Genomic DNA, 14,293 nt, shown 5'->3' with positions numbered 1-14,293 from the left:
AAGTCACTTTAAACAAGGATTTCTGACTGTTTGCAAGTAGACCACACGTAATACACTAGGTATATAAACATTAGAGAATGTTAGACTCTGGAACATAGCAGTGAAAATTCTGCAGCCCACCAATATATGTACTTACACGAAAGAAATATTTCCAGTTCCCAAATATAGTGTTAGAGACAGCTTACCCTTTCCACTTGTCCTTCTTTGTGCTTCAGTTTGTACACTTTCAGCTTTGGAAGGAAAGTCTCTGTGTAATTCTTGTCTTCCATGCCTTGGAGCAGCACCCCATGGAATGCCAGCCTGCAGGTATTTGCGTGAATATCTGTATCCAGCTTGGAGCCGATCACAAGGCACAGTTTAGGACAAGTGACTGGTTTTTCAAACTCTAGCAAAGCCCACTGTTGTTTTGGGAGCTGGACTTCTCCTGCCTGGTCGTTTTCTTTGTTCTCCTCTGAAGAAACTGAGTCCTTGGACAAATATTGCTCTTGATAAAGATAATCTTTTTCAAAATCAAAAACATTTTCTTGAATTTCTTCATTGAAGTCAGCGGGGGCTGGACTGAAAAACATCACTCTTCCCATAACTGTTTCATGACCAACTGTGATGTGGAACTTGGCCTTAGTCTGAAGAGTTCCTCGAAAATATTGGATTTTCTTCAAGGAAATTATTGCAGCATGGATGGTGTGAAGTGAATCTGGGGTGCAAATCAGGCCTCTTTCCAGCAGTTTGGGATCAAACTGGGTTACACAGATACCTACTCTGTCACCCTGCATAGCATAAGTCACAGGAGTATGGAACATCTGCATGGATTTGACTTTCTTGGTCACCTGTTGATGAAAGGGGAGGAAAAAGAACGAAGTAATTAATTGCACATGAGTGCATCATCAACACTCTTATCATGATATGCTTATATCACATGATATATGCTTATATTGTCAGGTATCAACCACCCAGAAGGGAACAAATTGCAGAAACTTAGATCAAAATAGAGGACCAGATGAAAAGTCTAAGGCAGAACTAAAACCTTCAGTAAGTGGAATATAAAGAGCTCTTAAAATAAGTTAGCAAAAAGTGGTCACAGCTAAAACAGAAAGCTGATTTAAAAAAAAAAAAAAAAGTAAAAAAATCTAGCAACTACACATCTTTTGGAAAAAAACAAAAAAACCTGTATTGCTTTTGGAAAAGCATATTTGTATAAATAACAGTTCCAGTGGGCTTCACCACTATGAATATTGTTTGGGTTCCCTGAATCTCTGGTTGCTAACAAAACCAAAAGAAATGCCCTTTTACAGATTATAATGTTATTACTACAACATTTTGCAAAATAAATGCCACATCAGTGCCTGCGAATTCTTGAAGAATCCACAAAATATTATGAGAAAGGAGATCAAGAAGTGTGATCATGTAAGAGAAAAACCCCCTCACTAAAAAGCCTGGACCAAAAGAGTTTGTCAAGATCTTAACTAATGTCAAAACAGACTTAAAAGGCCATTGTAAATACTCAGCAGAGTTTCAGTTTCAAGCATTTTTGTACTCAAATATACATTCATTATCCCTTTAGCTAAGCCTGCTAGACAGTGCTACCTATCTAGATAAGTTGAAGAGAAACAATTTAGTGTTTACCTCCAGCTCTCTATTCACTTCCAAGATTGTACTTTTGGAGGCTGGAAGCAAACTCTTCCCAAACCCTCCCTTCTTTCATTCACTACCCATCCCTCTTCAGTTTCAATCCATGTTATAGTTGCAACACTGGTGATACATACAATGTTTAAGGACTTAAAAAATAAAAAAATAAGGTTGTTTTAAATGTGTTTCAAAGATATAAACAAGCACTACAAGAATGAAACTGCCATATGAGAAGTACCAGCCCAAACCATTTTGAAAGACTTTTGTGACTTCACATATGATAATGCTGGCAGTAAATCTGTCCTCTTCTACAACCATGGACAGGGTCAATAAACTGACAAGAACAAAGGAATCTTCCAGCATTGTCACTCCTCAAACCAAAACTGGAACTGGAAGGTGCACAAGAGATCTGTCCAGTTGTCTATTTTAAACAGCAGATTACCTGTGCTACCCACAACTCTCTCACAGGAGACAAGTCCTGCACATCCTGAGCTTTAAGAATTGAGATCCTCTCAATCTTGAATCCAAACCCACCCACAAACTGTATGTAAACATTTAAAAAATTCCAGAAGGAACAAACTACTGGGCAGAACCAGAGCAGAGGGGAAGGAGTGCCCAGGGCTTTCAGAGTCACCTGATTTATTTGGAGCTGGGTATGGCTTTCAGACAGGTTTACTTGTCCTCAGACACAAGGAGGAAAACACACTGCATTACACAACCTACTGAAAATCAACACTTCATGCTGATCTATCCAGTACCTTGTAGATGATTTAATCAGTCCATCTATATTTGTTTTAAGTATTATCTATTACTGTATGTAAAGTTCCCATTGACATATCAGAGGATGGAAGTAGATGGGAAGGACACATTTGAGCCCATTCCTTTTTCCCCCTCATGCTCTCAGCACCAGAACTGTAAAGGGAGCAATACAGCAGTATCTTAACTGACCATAACCTCTGTTCCAAGAGCATAACATTTGTAGGAATTAGAATCTGACCAGAACAATGCCAGAGTGTGCATAAGTGATTAAGGGGTGGATTAGATCACCCAAACTGAGTTGGAATTGCATCTCCTTCAAAAGGTCAGACATGGAACCAGTAGAGAAGTGAATCAGGGAGTTGGTCTGCACCCACTGGATCAAATAACAAGAGCCAGAGTAGCTTTAAATCACTGATTTCCTGTTTGCTGAGCAGACCATGAACATCAGTACAGTATTTCATTCCATTTTACTCTGACCCCAACTGACAGAGATATTTGCCCATGGTTTAAAATACTCCAAATGTAGGGGGTTTCTTCAAGAGGCTCAAGTACATAACTAAAATTCATCTTTGTTTTGTCTGGCCTTAAAATACAAACCCAGAAGCACTGAAAAGGATGCAACTGACCCTCAGTATTAAATTCGTTTCTCTTTTGCATACCTCGTTTCTCTGTGTAAGGGATCCCTACAAATTATAACACAGTTCTAAGGTTTCACACACTTTCTTTAGCTTTACAGCAAAGGATTTTTCAAGTAGAGAGTTGGAGTCAGACCACTCAGTCCACCCATCTACCAACAGAATGATGTAAAATACTTCGGAGCACTCTGTCCTGATCAACAGGAATTTGTAACCAAGACCAGCTATGACAAATAGCTTTGGTATTTCTTTGCATTTATTTTAAGCCCCCATTTTAGTCCTCAAACTGCTGTCTGTAAAACGAGTTCTATCTTACATTGTCCAGGAAAATAGTGCAAGGTCCATTCTAGCAATCTATTCAACAGAGCAGGGAAATCAGGCCTTTAGACACAGAAGGGGAACAATATTCAGTGAAATTCAAAAGTCATGACTTCACTGCATGTGAACCATGTAAATAAACATGGAGAACTTGGATACCATTATAAAACTTTGCTAAGAAATTCACTCACATTTTACTTTCTAGTTGTGGCACAGGGGAATTGATTATATCTCATCATATAAATCCAGAGCCACATTTTGAAATCTTACATCATTTGCAAAGATATTTGCTTCTCTTAAAATTTTATTTGTATAATCACATTAATGTTCCTAAAGCATTATGTAAAGGTCCATAAAGAGAGTGAGAAAGAAGTTTGTGCTCAAATGCAGATTAAAAAACGCAAAACAGAAATCAAAAGCACCCAAATAGTTCAGCCCTTGAGATAAACAAATGTATTTAATATAAAAGAACCCGTTATTTGAAGACCAAAGGAAAAGCCCAGTAAGATTTTCAAAGCAGTTTACTGCAGATTAATAGAAAACAGGATACAGAAGAAGTCCACTAATGACTTTTGGCCCTGATATGTCAGAGCTTCTTTTCCTTTATTTATCCAACTTCCATTAAGTTATCAGCCACATGCCATTGCTCAGAGCTTCTTTAGATAAAAACCTAGCCATCACATTGCCTCCCAATGCTGTGAGTGCATCTTTCTGATATCAAAGATACAGCAACCAGATTTGCCTGTAATAGTGATGAGAAACTGCAAAGTTAAAGTAATTAGTCTCAATGATATTTTAGAGAAATTATTGATTAAAAACGCAGTATTTATAAAAGGACTATTATATATGTATTATAAAAACAGACCCCACTTCAAATGCAGAGGACTCCAACCAGATTAAAAATAAAGATCACACCTCAGAGCCCAGATGAGTCGCATCTTTAAACTTACATCCAAGAAGGAAGAGGAGCTGGTAAATGAAGAAAGTACCATTTCAGCCCAGAGGTTTAAAAGTACACCAAGTGTAAGCCTGTCTGAATCAGCACCCAAACAAGAAAAAAAAAAACAAACATCACTTTTGAGAAGTATAAACTGGTCATATTTTGCAGCAAAGTGCCAAATACAAGAAATACCACCTTAATATCATCTAGAAGAAGTGGAGCAACAAACTAAGGCCCAGTTGCATGACTAAAATGCTTTTGAAAGTAAGGACTGCCTTCCTCCCTTTTGCTCTGCTACAAATCCAAATAAAGAATAAGGTATCTCATCTGCCTGTTTCCAGTATCATCTTTTGGTGGTCAGAAGGTATCAAGCTACATTGGCAAAAAGGTTACCACAATTTTTAGCTTTCAGCCAGCCCATATCTAAGCACATACACTGAAACTAAGCAAAACTCTAATTCAGATATAAGACTGCTCCCTACCCATAAGCAGATCTTTTCATAAATTCCCTTCTAAACATGAAGAATGCTGAATTCTTTGCCTTATGAGGGATGACAAAGTTGAACCCTGTAGATGAGCAAGCAGCCATGTGTTCAGTGAAGCCAGCAAACCATTCCTGCTCAAAAGCAGTGAAAGGACATGTAGGCTGTGAAGGTACAAGACAGCAACAACGAGCAATCAGAAATCACAAGTAAAGGCCTCTCCTCCATCCAAGTAACAAAAATTATTTTATTTTAAGAAATAAGGTATGAAATAATATCTAAATTCTCTTAGATGCCTTTGTGGATCATGTCATAACTCATTAGTTCCAAAACTTTAGCCAGAATCTTGAAACAGTATGAAATGGCAATAAACCAGGAGCTGTCAATAACACATCATTGAACAGCAAATCACACAATGCAAAACTTTGCCCACTGCTCAGGCTATGGAGAGTTTTCTCTTTTGAGTCAACATCACAACAGCAGCTAGGATCAACTACAAAGAACAGAAACCTCCAAGAGTCAGAAATAACTCAAGGTTTGCAGTTTCCAGCAGATCGTGTGGTTTAGTAACAATTTTCTGAAAGATCTTGAATATTTCTAGAATCTATTATTTATCCATGGCCTCACCTCCATGTGGCAAAGGAATATGGCATCTGGAAGAAAAACTATTTCACATAGAACAATTCTTTTAACCTAACTTTTTTTAAGTGAGGTTTATAAGGGCATTCACCATATGACCACTTATGCAACACCACACACATGCTATCAGATTATTTAATATACTCCTCCTACTGATAAAATAACACCATAGCCTGCACTGCAACACTGGAATACAAAGCAATATAAAAGGGGATAATAAAATCCATTTAGTTTATTTCCTTTCTCAGCATCTGAAATATGCACTCAATAAATAAAAGAAGCAGGTCGATGATCTTCCTCTGCTTTAATACCATAATTTTAATTTAAATTACATGTATACTATATTCATGCACACAATCACAAACCAAAAATTAGCAAGTGTTAACATTAAGATTTTGCAGGTAAAGTTAAGTGACCTTCTGTGCCTATGCAGTCTCCTGTAGCCTTTAAGTATATCATCCCAAATTTTTTCAACAGAACCTAATCTATCCCATGTACTGGTTGGACAAATCTCACTGAATAAGAAAACTATCCTCTATTTATTTTCTTCTCATGATTGAACTTCCCCGAATTCATTATTTGCTGTAACTCATCAAATTCACACTGTATTACATATATGCTATCTTACTGGAGTAGTTATTTGGTAAACTCCAGTAATCTTGTCACCCCTGTGATATAACATTGGCATTACACCTCACTGTAGATAAACTCAACTGCAGCATTTGTCACTAACCAAATTCTCAAGAAAAACCCAGTGTCTAGTTGTTGAGACCAAAAAGCTGAGTTTGCAGAATTATTATCATTTCATAGCAATTTTCTTCATTCACAGCAAAGCTTCCAATAGCCTCGACTGCTTCAGGCAATTTTTAACTTGCACCAAACCCCCTAAATCCACCCCACACCTCTCCAGTTGCCACAGAAGAATGCTGTGAGAGATGCTGCCGAAGCCTCACTAAAATCATGACTCTTCCTGTCTCTACATTCTGCCCCAGAAGCCAAATCAGGCTGCCCAAGTATGATTTGCCCTTGTAGCATCTCCCAGTAGCACATGTTCCTAATATGCTCCTTGGCTCCCACCCTTTACCTCTCCCTGGGATTCACCAAGAGCACCAAGCCCCACTGCACTTCTATTTTCTCTCTGCCTTGTCTCTTCTAGATTTGGGTGAATCTATTCACACAGGGGAGAACCACACTCTGTTTTAGTCCTCTGGTCAAAAGTGCCTGGCAGGCACACACATCAAATATCTGGGGAATATGTAGGGATAAGATGCCCACCTCCAGGACGTGTGGAAGGATGCAGAAGGCAGACACCCACCATACATTCTTTCATCTCAAAATGACTAAAATATCTCTTTTTTTTTTTTAACCAAAAATAGGAATAAGATGTCAAGTATCCCAAATAAAGTGGTACTACTTATCACTACAGATGACAAAGTATGCATTTTAAAAGCACAGTATAATGCCAATGAGTTTAGGTAGCAAGTACCTAGGCAGAGAATGTCAGACCCATAGTAAAACTATGACACAGAAGCAGCTTAACATTTACGTACCAATTAAAATTTCTGCAACTTATCAAAAATATTTCAATAAAACATTTTTCAAAGAAAAAATCCAAAAAGAAGTCAAAACCAATGCAAAATGATAGGTTAAAGAAAGGTTGTCTGGAATTTTCTTCTTCCAACAGAACGAACTGAATTATTTTTTCCAAATAGATTTAGGTTTAGAACAATAATAATACTTTTATCTGAAGACTTCAAAGTCACATGCAAGAGAACATATCACAGCAAACACAGGGTTGAAGGTTTTATAGAAGAACTTCTACTGGCATTTTTTCCTTCTTCTTTAAAAGAAATTTGTTTACTACCAGTCTTTGAAAAGCATAAAAGAGAGGAAACTATAGGGTAAAGAAGTAAAACTTTTATGTGTAAGGAACATTTGGAGCTTTGTGAGAAGGCTGGTTTTGGTAGAATATGCGACATGTAGCCCAATGTGAGTAATATTATATCTCAAATAAAAATCAGCCCATGAATATACATAATCCAAAAGGTAATTCTCCCAATCTCTGAAATGTAATGGAGCCACTCTAGATCACTGAGGCATGAATATTTACCGTATTCAGGCTTTACTGCTCTCGATCTGGGTTCAATTTTGCAAATTAAAATGAAGGCTCTGTGGATAGAGAGATTAAAGAAGAGCATCCCAAAGCCTGCCTGTTTCCTTGGTGTGGTAGCAGTGATCTGGTTACCCTTCTGTTAGGTTATTTCTTTTTACTTAATGGAGTAGGTCAAAAGCAATTGAGAGTGGAAAGAGGAGGTCATTATTGGGTCACAACCTTGGAGTTAAAGGCTCACTAAGGAAAACAAACATAGAGCGAACATAAAGCTGCATTTAAAAATAAAACCTGTAATGAAAAATAATATTTTCAACTCTTTTTGCTTCTATTTTGACAGGTCCAGGGGAAAAAATAAGAACAAAGTTCTTTTGCTCATTTCTTTCTCATGAACAAAGTTCTCCTGTCCTTTCTCTAAAGTAAGCTTGTTAATAGAAGCCATGATTTATACAAAATGAAACAAAGGTGATGAATAATTACTGAGAGATCTGGTAGGCTTCATTAGCTGTGGCAAACGTTAACATTAATTGTGATGATTTGTACATTTTCTAGGAAATGCCTGGAATATAAATACAACAGTACTCTAGTGCAATGCAGCAAACAAGCAAACACAAGCGTGCACATCAGTACATGTCAAATGATACAGTACTACTCCTAGTGAATTCCTTGTACTAATTACAGTCAAAACAAAAGCTACCTCTGCTACGGGAAGAAAAGAAAAAGGAATTAATTACTATCAGACAAGTATTTTTTGCAATACTTTTTAGTTTATGAAATAAGAAACAACTGGCATACAAAATCTTTATAGTTTTCCCTTGAGGCAGGAATTTTTTAGTGGCAAATTTTAAAGAGTTCAACTGGTAAGCAATTTTCTATTACAAGTCATAACAGTGATTAAGATTAGACAAATAAATTTATATCCTCTGGATTCTATGATATTTGCAAAATCTAAGCAGTTAAGTCTAGAGTAAAGAACAAATGGATTTATCCCTACCACCTCGGCAAATAATACTAAGCTATTAAAGGAACAAAGCAGTGCAGTGCAAAGTTTGATGCAGCAAAGCCAAATTCTAATGCAAAGATACATTGTACAAAAAACCATCAGGTTTACAGTAATGATTCTGATTAATCCATTCAAATGCAGCCAGGGGAAGAAGGGAGCAAAAGGTCAGAAAAATCAGGGAAAGGATGAAGATAATGCATCGTATGGAAATGAGAATCAAGCCAAAATGTAGTGGTCATCAACTAGAAAAAACCCAGCATTTACCATACAGAGGTGCCATGTCATAGTTCATGAAATGAGAAATTCACACTTTTTTGCCTTTGAGCTACATCCTGGTAGCAAAGGGTTACTGTGCTTTAAAACCTTCACCAACAGCCTTACTAAACATTTAATATTTTTCTTTCTGCTTTCTTAAAGGCCCCAGATGTGTTCTAGCAGATCAAAAGAGACCAACTTATAAAGTTAAACGAAATCAAGGGCTTTTGTTCCGAGGCATCGTTGCTGAACTAATTATTCCTGGATGTTGTTTAATGAAATAGCGGTGCCATATATTAAAACAGTTAACAGGATGAGTTGCCTGAGTTATAGGAAAGGTCTGATCTGGGATTATAAATTTTAGGTTTTCTTCAAAGGAGATGAAACAAACTACTCAAAACTCCCCAGTCCTTTCTGTCACTGAAAAACTGAAATAAAGGAACCCAAAAATGTATGAAAGTTGAAATATCATTCTACATATTTACTCTTCCCTGAATGATTGAGAACTAAAGATGGGGGAGTTCAAAAACCTCCCGAAATTCTTTGAGATGGGGAAATCAAGATCTAAGTTATCCTGTCTATTCCCTGAATGCTAGAAAGCACAAGTTAAAATAAACATTGGTAAGTCTTAGAGGAAACTTCATTTTAGATGTACATACACAAAACAAGAAAGGACTCCCATCTCAGAGCAACCTTAGAGTAATTATTAAGTATTTTTATTAACAGGGGAAAAAGGTAGGGGCACAGGTAATCAAAGAGCTATTCCAACACTGAATTATTTGCAGAATTGGATCTTTTACGTTATTCTGCAGCTCCCAATTGCGCTAATATTTTTGCTAAAATGCATATTTAACCATACATTTACCCTACTGAGAGAAACAAAAAACTCCTAAGATCCCTAAGGATATCTCAGGCTAGGAAGGCAACTTTTCACTCTTATACATTCAGACAATAAACACTTTACTTCCCTACCGATAGTCTCTTCTGTGTTTGTATTTTACAGCCTGACACAGGCCAACCCAACACTTGACACCTAATTAACAGACCTAGGAGCTGGAGGTCCGTATATTGATCACAGTAAATGGGATTAGTGTGAAATAAAAAGTTCAAAGGGTCTTGACCAAACTTCAGCACAGCCCAGCTGTGACAGCTGCTATGAATTTGTGTATCCAGTGCCCCACGTTTTTATTAAGAGGGGTCTGGCACACGAGAGTCTGCAGTAGCGTATGAGATCACGAAGGTTCACCTAACAATGTCAGGCTCTGTAACTGTAGTGACTGACTGAAGAAAAAAATCCTCTTGCTTGTTTGCATAGGTCTTTTTGATTAACTCATGGAAAGGGTCCCTCACCTCTGATACAACAAGCATTTACAACAGACGTAGAGTTGTGACTTCTTTGCCTCTCAAGGATTTGTTAACTTGCTGTGGAAGAGCTGTCCAATTCGAAAAAACCCAGGTTTGACTATAAAAGAAAGAATTCCTGATACATGCTGCAAGCATACCTAGTATATTCTGACAATGACAGCCAGGAGCAGTATTCAAATGACAGAAGTACAAACTATCTTTTAAACACTTCTAATCTTCTATTATCTTTCTATTTCCCTAAACCTTTCAGCTGTCATCAGGTGAATAAATATTTCTACATTTTACACCCGGATACTTCTTAGTTGTAGTCCTACTGACATGATTTTTAAAACCTTCATCAAGATCCAAAGAAATTACAACAATCACCAGCATATTTTAGTATTTCTGAGTACCTGTGCAAATTTATTTCTTTCAGACAAGCAGTTTCATTTTCCAGTATCAAGTATCACAGACACCTGTAACAGAAACATGGGATATGGGAAACCTACTGCAACTCAGGGAAGGGAACAAGCCTGTTGTGCAGAGATGTGCAAGTACCATTGAGGCACAGTGAATGATCAAGAGGATTCTCTTGGTTAATGGGATGTTTACCAAAATATTCAGGATAAACTACGAACAGAATGCAGTTTTGCTTTTGTTGTTGTTTTTAATTGTTGATTTGTTTTAGGACACACTGTCAGAATATTTTCTAAAAAATCTGAGAAATGTCTGTCCTGGGAATTTATATATCAGTGATAAAGAAACAGTCGTCGGTCAGGAGAAAGCTGATAAACAGTTTTCAATTTATAAATAATTTTAATCCATTATGGGTCTTTTAAAAGGAAGCTAAATGTGGTCCACGAGGGAACCTTAAAAATGGGCTCACTGAGGTTGCAACGTGCACGTTTAACAGAAGAGGCAGCGCTAGAGCCATCACACAAATACCTGACAGCAGAACACCAACAACAGAACCTAGGTAAAAAAAGTAAGGGGAGCAACAAGAAGCCTATGAAAGAAGAGTAGACTGTTAATGCTAGCATGTAAAGATATTTCAAATAGTTAAGAACAATCTTTATACAGTATTGCAGCACACAAAAAAACCAGCTTTTCATTTCTCTCTTTTTTTTTTTTCCCTTCTGTGTTTCTCTCTCCTGCTTGATTTCTTTCCTCACAGAATCTTTCACTTCCTATCCTTTGGGTCTCAGGGCTGTAGCTGCCCAGTCACACCTGCTGAGACAACCTCCCCAAAATGGCCAATGACATTTCAAAGTACCACAATTAGGCTTCAAAATTAACATTCCAAGACTGGAAGAGGATTTTACATGTGTCTGCTCTGTCTGCAGTCAGGACTGAAAACTACAAACTGTCACTCCCTCCAAGCCCTGAACGTCAAAACCTTTTCTTTTTAATTTAAAGTTGAAACTACGTGTAATCCAAAGTGTGCAGACCACAAGAAATTCTTTGACATGTCTGAATCCAGGCCAAAAAAGGCTTATCTGGTCAATCCAGCAATGGGCAGAATTTTTCATTATTCTCTATATTATTTAGGTTTGGGTTGGGTGCTTGGTGGTTTGGGGTTTTTTTGTGTTTTGTTTTTTCTTTTTTTTTCTTTTTTTTGGCAGTGTATTTTTAAAAATTCCATCAGAATTTTTTTAAAAGTACTTTTTCATAATCAGGTTGCCTTATTTGCAGATTTCTTTCACCATAGTCACCAGCTCTCACAGCTCCAATACAGCAAAAAGCACTGTGTCTTCCTGTGTTACCAGTTTATTTTCTCTTTATATTAAAAGATGCATTAATATCCTCCTACAGTAAATATTAATGTAGAAGATACTCATATCACAGTGAGACCGCAAGATTTGATTACTTTAGGAGACTGGACAACAATATAATTTGGGATGCACGCTCCCAGTCCTGCATGAGTTTTTTAGCACAACGCAAATGGCTTGAAAAGAAAATATAATTTTATTGGAAGCGAGTGAGTACGTATAGGAAGAAAACTGTCTAACCAAAAAAGCCTATAAGTAAGTCTGGAGTGAATCTGAAACTAAAAACTGACTATATCATTCAAAAGAAAAACATCAATGTGAGAAACTCTTGCTACTACAGCCTATGCTCATTAAAGGAAATTAAGTCAGCAATTTCGTACAACTGGTGGAAGTTTTATCACTGTCTATCAACAGGAGAAGTGGGGAAAGATATTTTAAACAGAGATGAGGCCAAAGATAAACAGAAAAATAAGAAAAGCTTTTAACTTGGCCAGTAAGCCAAGTTTCTAAGTCCCTCTAAGGAGATCCTTGCTTCAAACTAAAGCGACTGAGTTTCAAGAATCAGTAAAACAAAAATGAGGGAAAAAAATACATAAGCAATACTTAAGCATTTATTTATATCCCACTTCCTCTATATTCTATGTGTAACATATGTACATTTTTATATTCCTCCAGAAGATTAGATTTAGAGGAGAAAGAATTTTTTACATGAAGTTTAATAGACAAAACCACTGTCATTAGTCACTCAATATTTTCATTTTTCTGCCTTAAATAAAGGCAAACCAATATTGTACCATTGGAATTCTCTGTTCAGCCATCATAATTTTTTGCATGTCCATTGTATATCATATTTTAAAAACTATGACAGTTTTCTTCTCCCTTTTCCTGAAAAAGGTAGGTACCACTTATTGTGTTTGAGCTTCTTTATTTTATGAAAGTGGGATAAATTGCACACATTTGGAGAACATTCCAACCCCTTGCTTTTCTGAAAATATTATTTAAAATCCCAAAAGGATTAAAAAAAAAAAAAGATATTTAACAAAAGCATTTAACAAAAGCATAGGGTTAGCGTGTTAGAATATCAAGTCTGACATGTTACTTAAGGCAAAGGCCCATTTCAGTCACTTCAGAAGAAAAATATGAAACCCCAAAACGTTACCAACCATGTAACAATGAAACCGAGGTTGCAATGAATTCCAATCTAACCCTCAATAGTGGATTCCAATTACCATGCTCACAGGAGAAGGAAAAATATTGACAAAATATAATACCATTTTTTCTGGTAAGTGGTGAACACCGCTGCAGAAACCATTCCACAGATGTAAATCTACAAAGAAAACCAGGTTCCCACTCAAACTTCACTCTTTTTAGCCTTCCTAGACTCTGGGTACATGAAGGGGTGAGCTCTCACTCTGCACAGAGACAAGGGAATGAAAAAAGGATGATATGATGAGGCTTAGCAGCAAATAAATAGTTTTACTGTTATAAATTTTAGTAGAAACATTATTAATTAAACTTGGTGGGCTTTGTGGTTTCATATACATTCAGCACAAGTAATTTTTCTACAAGCCTTTGGCTCCATCTGCTGACTTTAATATTAAAAATAATTGACGAGGTTGAAAACATCCACAGCTTTTGGAATACTGAAGTCCTCTACATTTTTGTAAGTGTGGTTCAAAAGGTATAACTAAATACCCCAGGTGTGTGGTCTAGTAATTTTGTTAGTTAAAATTATCTTGAAACAACAACATACCAGCTCCGAGAAGAAGGTACCTGAGTGAGCCTTGGATGTACAAGTGGTAAACAAAACTTACTTGGAAGACTGGCTGGAATCAGATTTTAACAGATATACATCTGGATGTTTATGCCACAGAATCACCCAGCAATTAAGTCCAAATTAAAGAAGTGAGATTCTGAGCAGACTAATAAAAAGAACCAAAGATCTATAACACAACCCTTGTGAGAGCTCACAGGAGACATTTGCTCAACACCTGCCTGCACTGGTTTCAGCTTCTCCCATTTTCACCAAGATGTCTGCTTCAAAGAAACTAAAGCTTGTTGTATTCATGAACAAATAAAAAAAAAAGATACAAAATAATCCTGCAGGTTCAAAAGCCCAAATATTTGCCTGTTCCAACTGTGATTTATTTTTCATTATTGCAGAATTCTGATCGTTATCAGAACACTACAAACTCAAACTAGATAAAATTTCCACACAAAAAATTGCATATGAGAAACACATCTATATGGTCTTTAAATATAACAGGGGAAAGTATTGGCTACAAAAATAAAACACATTTACAGTACTCCATTGGCCACTTTTTACAACTAAAAACTAAATCCATCATTAAATCAAAGTCTGATTCACATGAACACTGAGCTCTTGTGACTGCAAATTATTTGAGTGGTAACT

The 14,293-nt window shown here is 36.7% G+C and overlaps 1 protein-coding gene across 1 annotated transcript in view; it reads right to left on the bottom strand.

Moving 5' to 3' along the window:
- Nucleotides 1–14,293, bottom strand: part of EEFSEC (eukaryotic elongation factor, selenocysteine-tRNA specific) — an 87,336-nt gene that overhangs the window by 55,324 nt on the left and 17,719 nt on the right. The window contains exon 4 of the mRNA XM_025894711.2: nucleotides 186–827. Coding sequence (XP_025750496.1) covers nucleotides 186–827 — 642 coding nt within the window. The remainder of the gene's footprint in view (nucleotides 1–185; nucleotides 828–14,293) is intronic.

The sequence above is a fragment of the Manacus vitellinus genome, unplaced genomic scaffold, assembly GCF_001715985.3.
Source record: "Manacus vitellinus isolate BGI_N305 unplaced genomic scaffold, ASM171598v3 scaffold_14_pilon, whole genome shotgun sequence".
NCBI lineage: Eukaryota > Metazoa > Chordata > Aves > Passeriformes > Pipridae > Manacus > Manacus vitellinus.
Note: the sequence above shows the minus strand (reverse complement) of the source record. Positions and strands in the feature narration are given on the sequence as shown.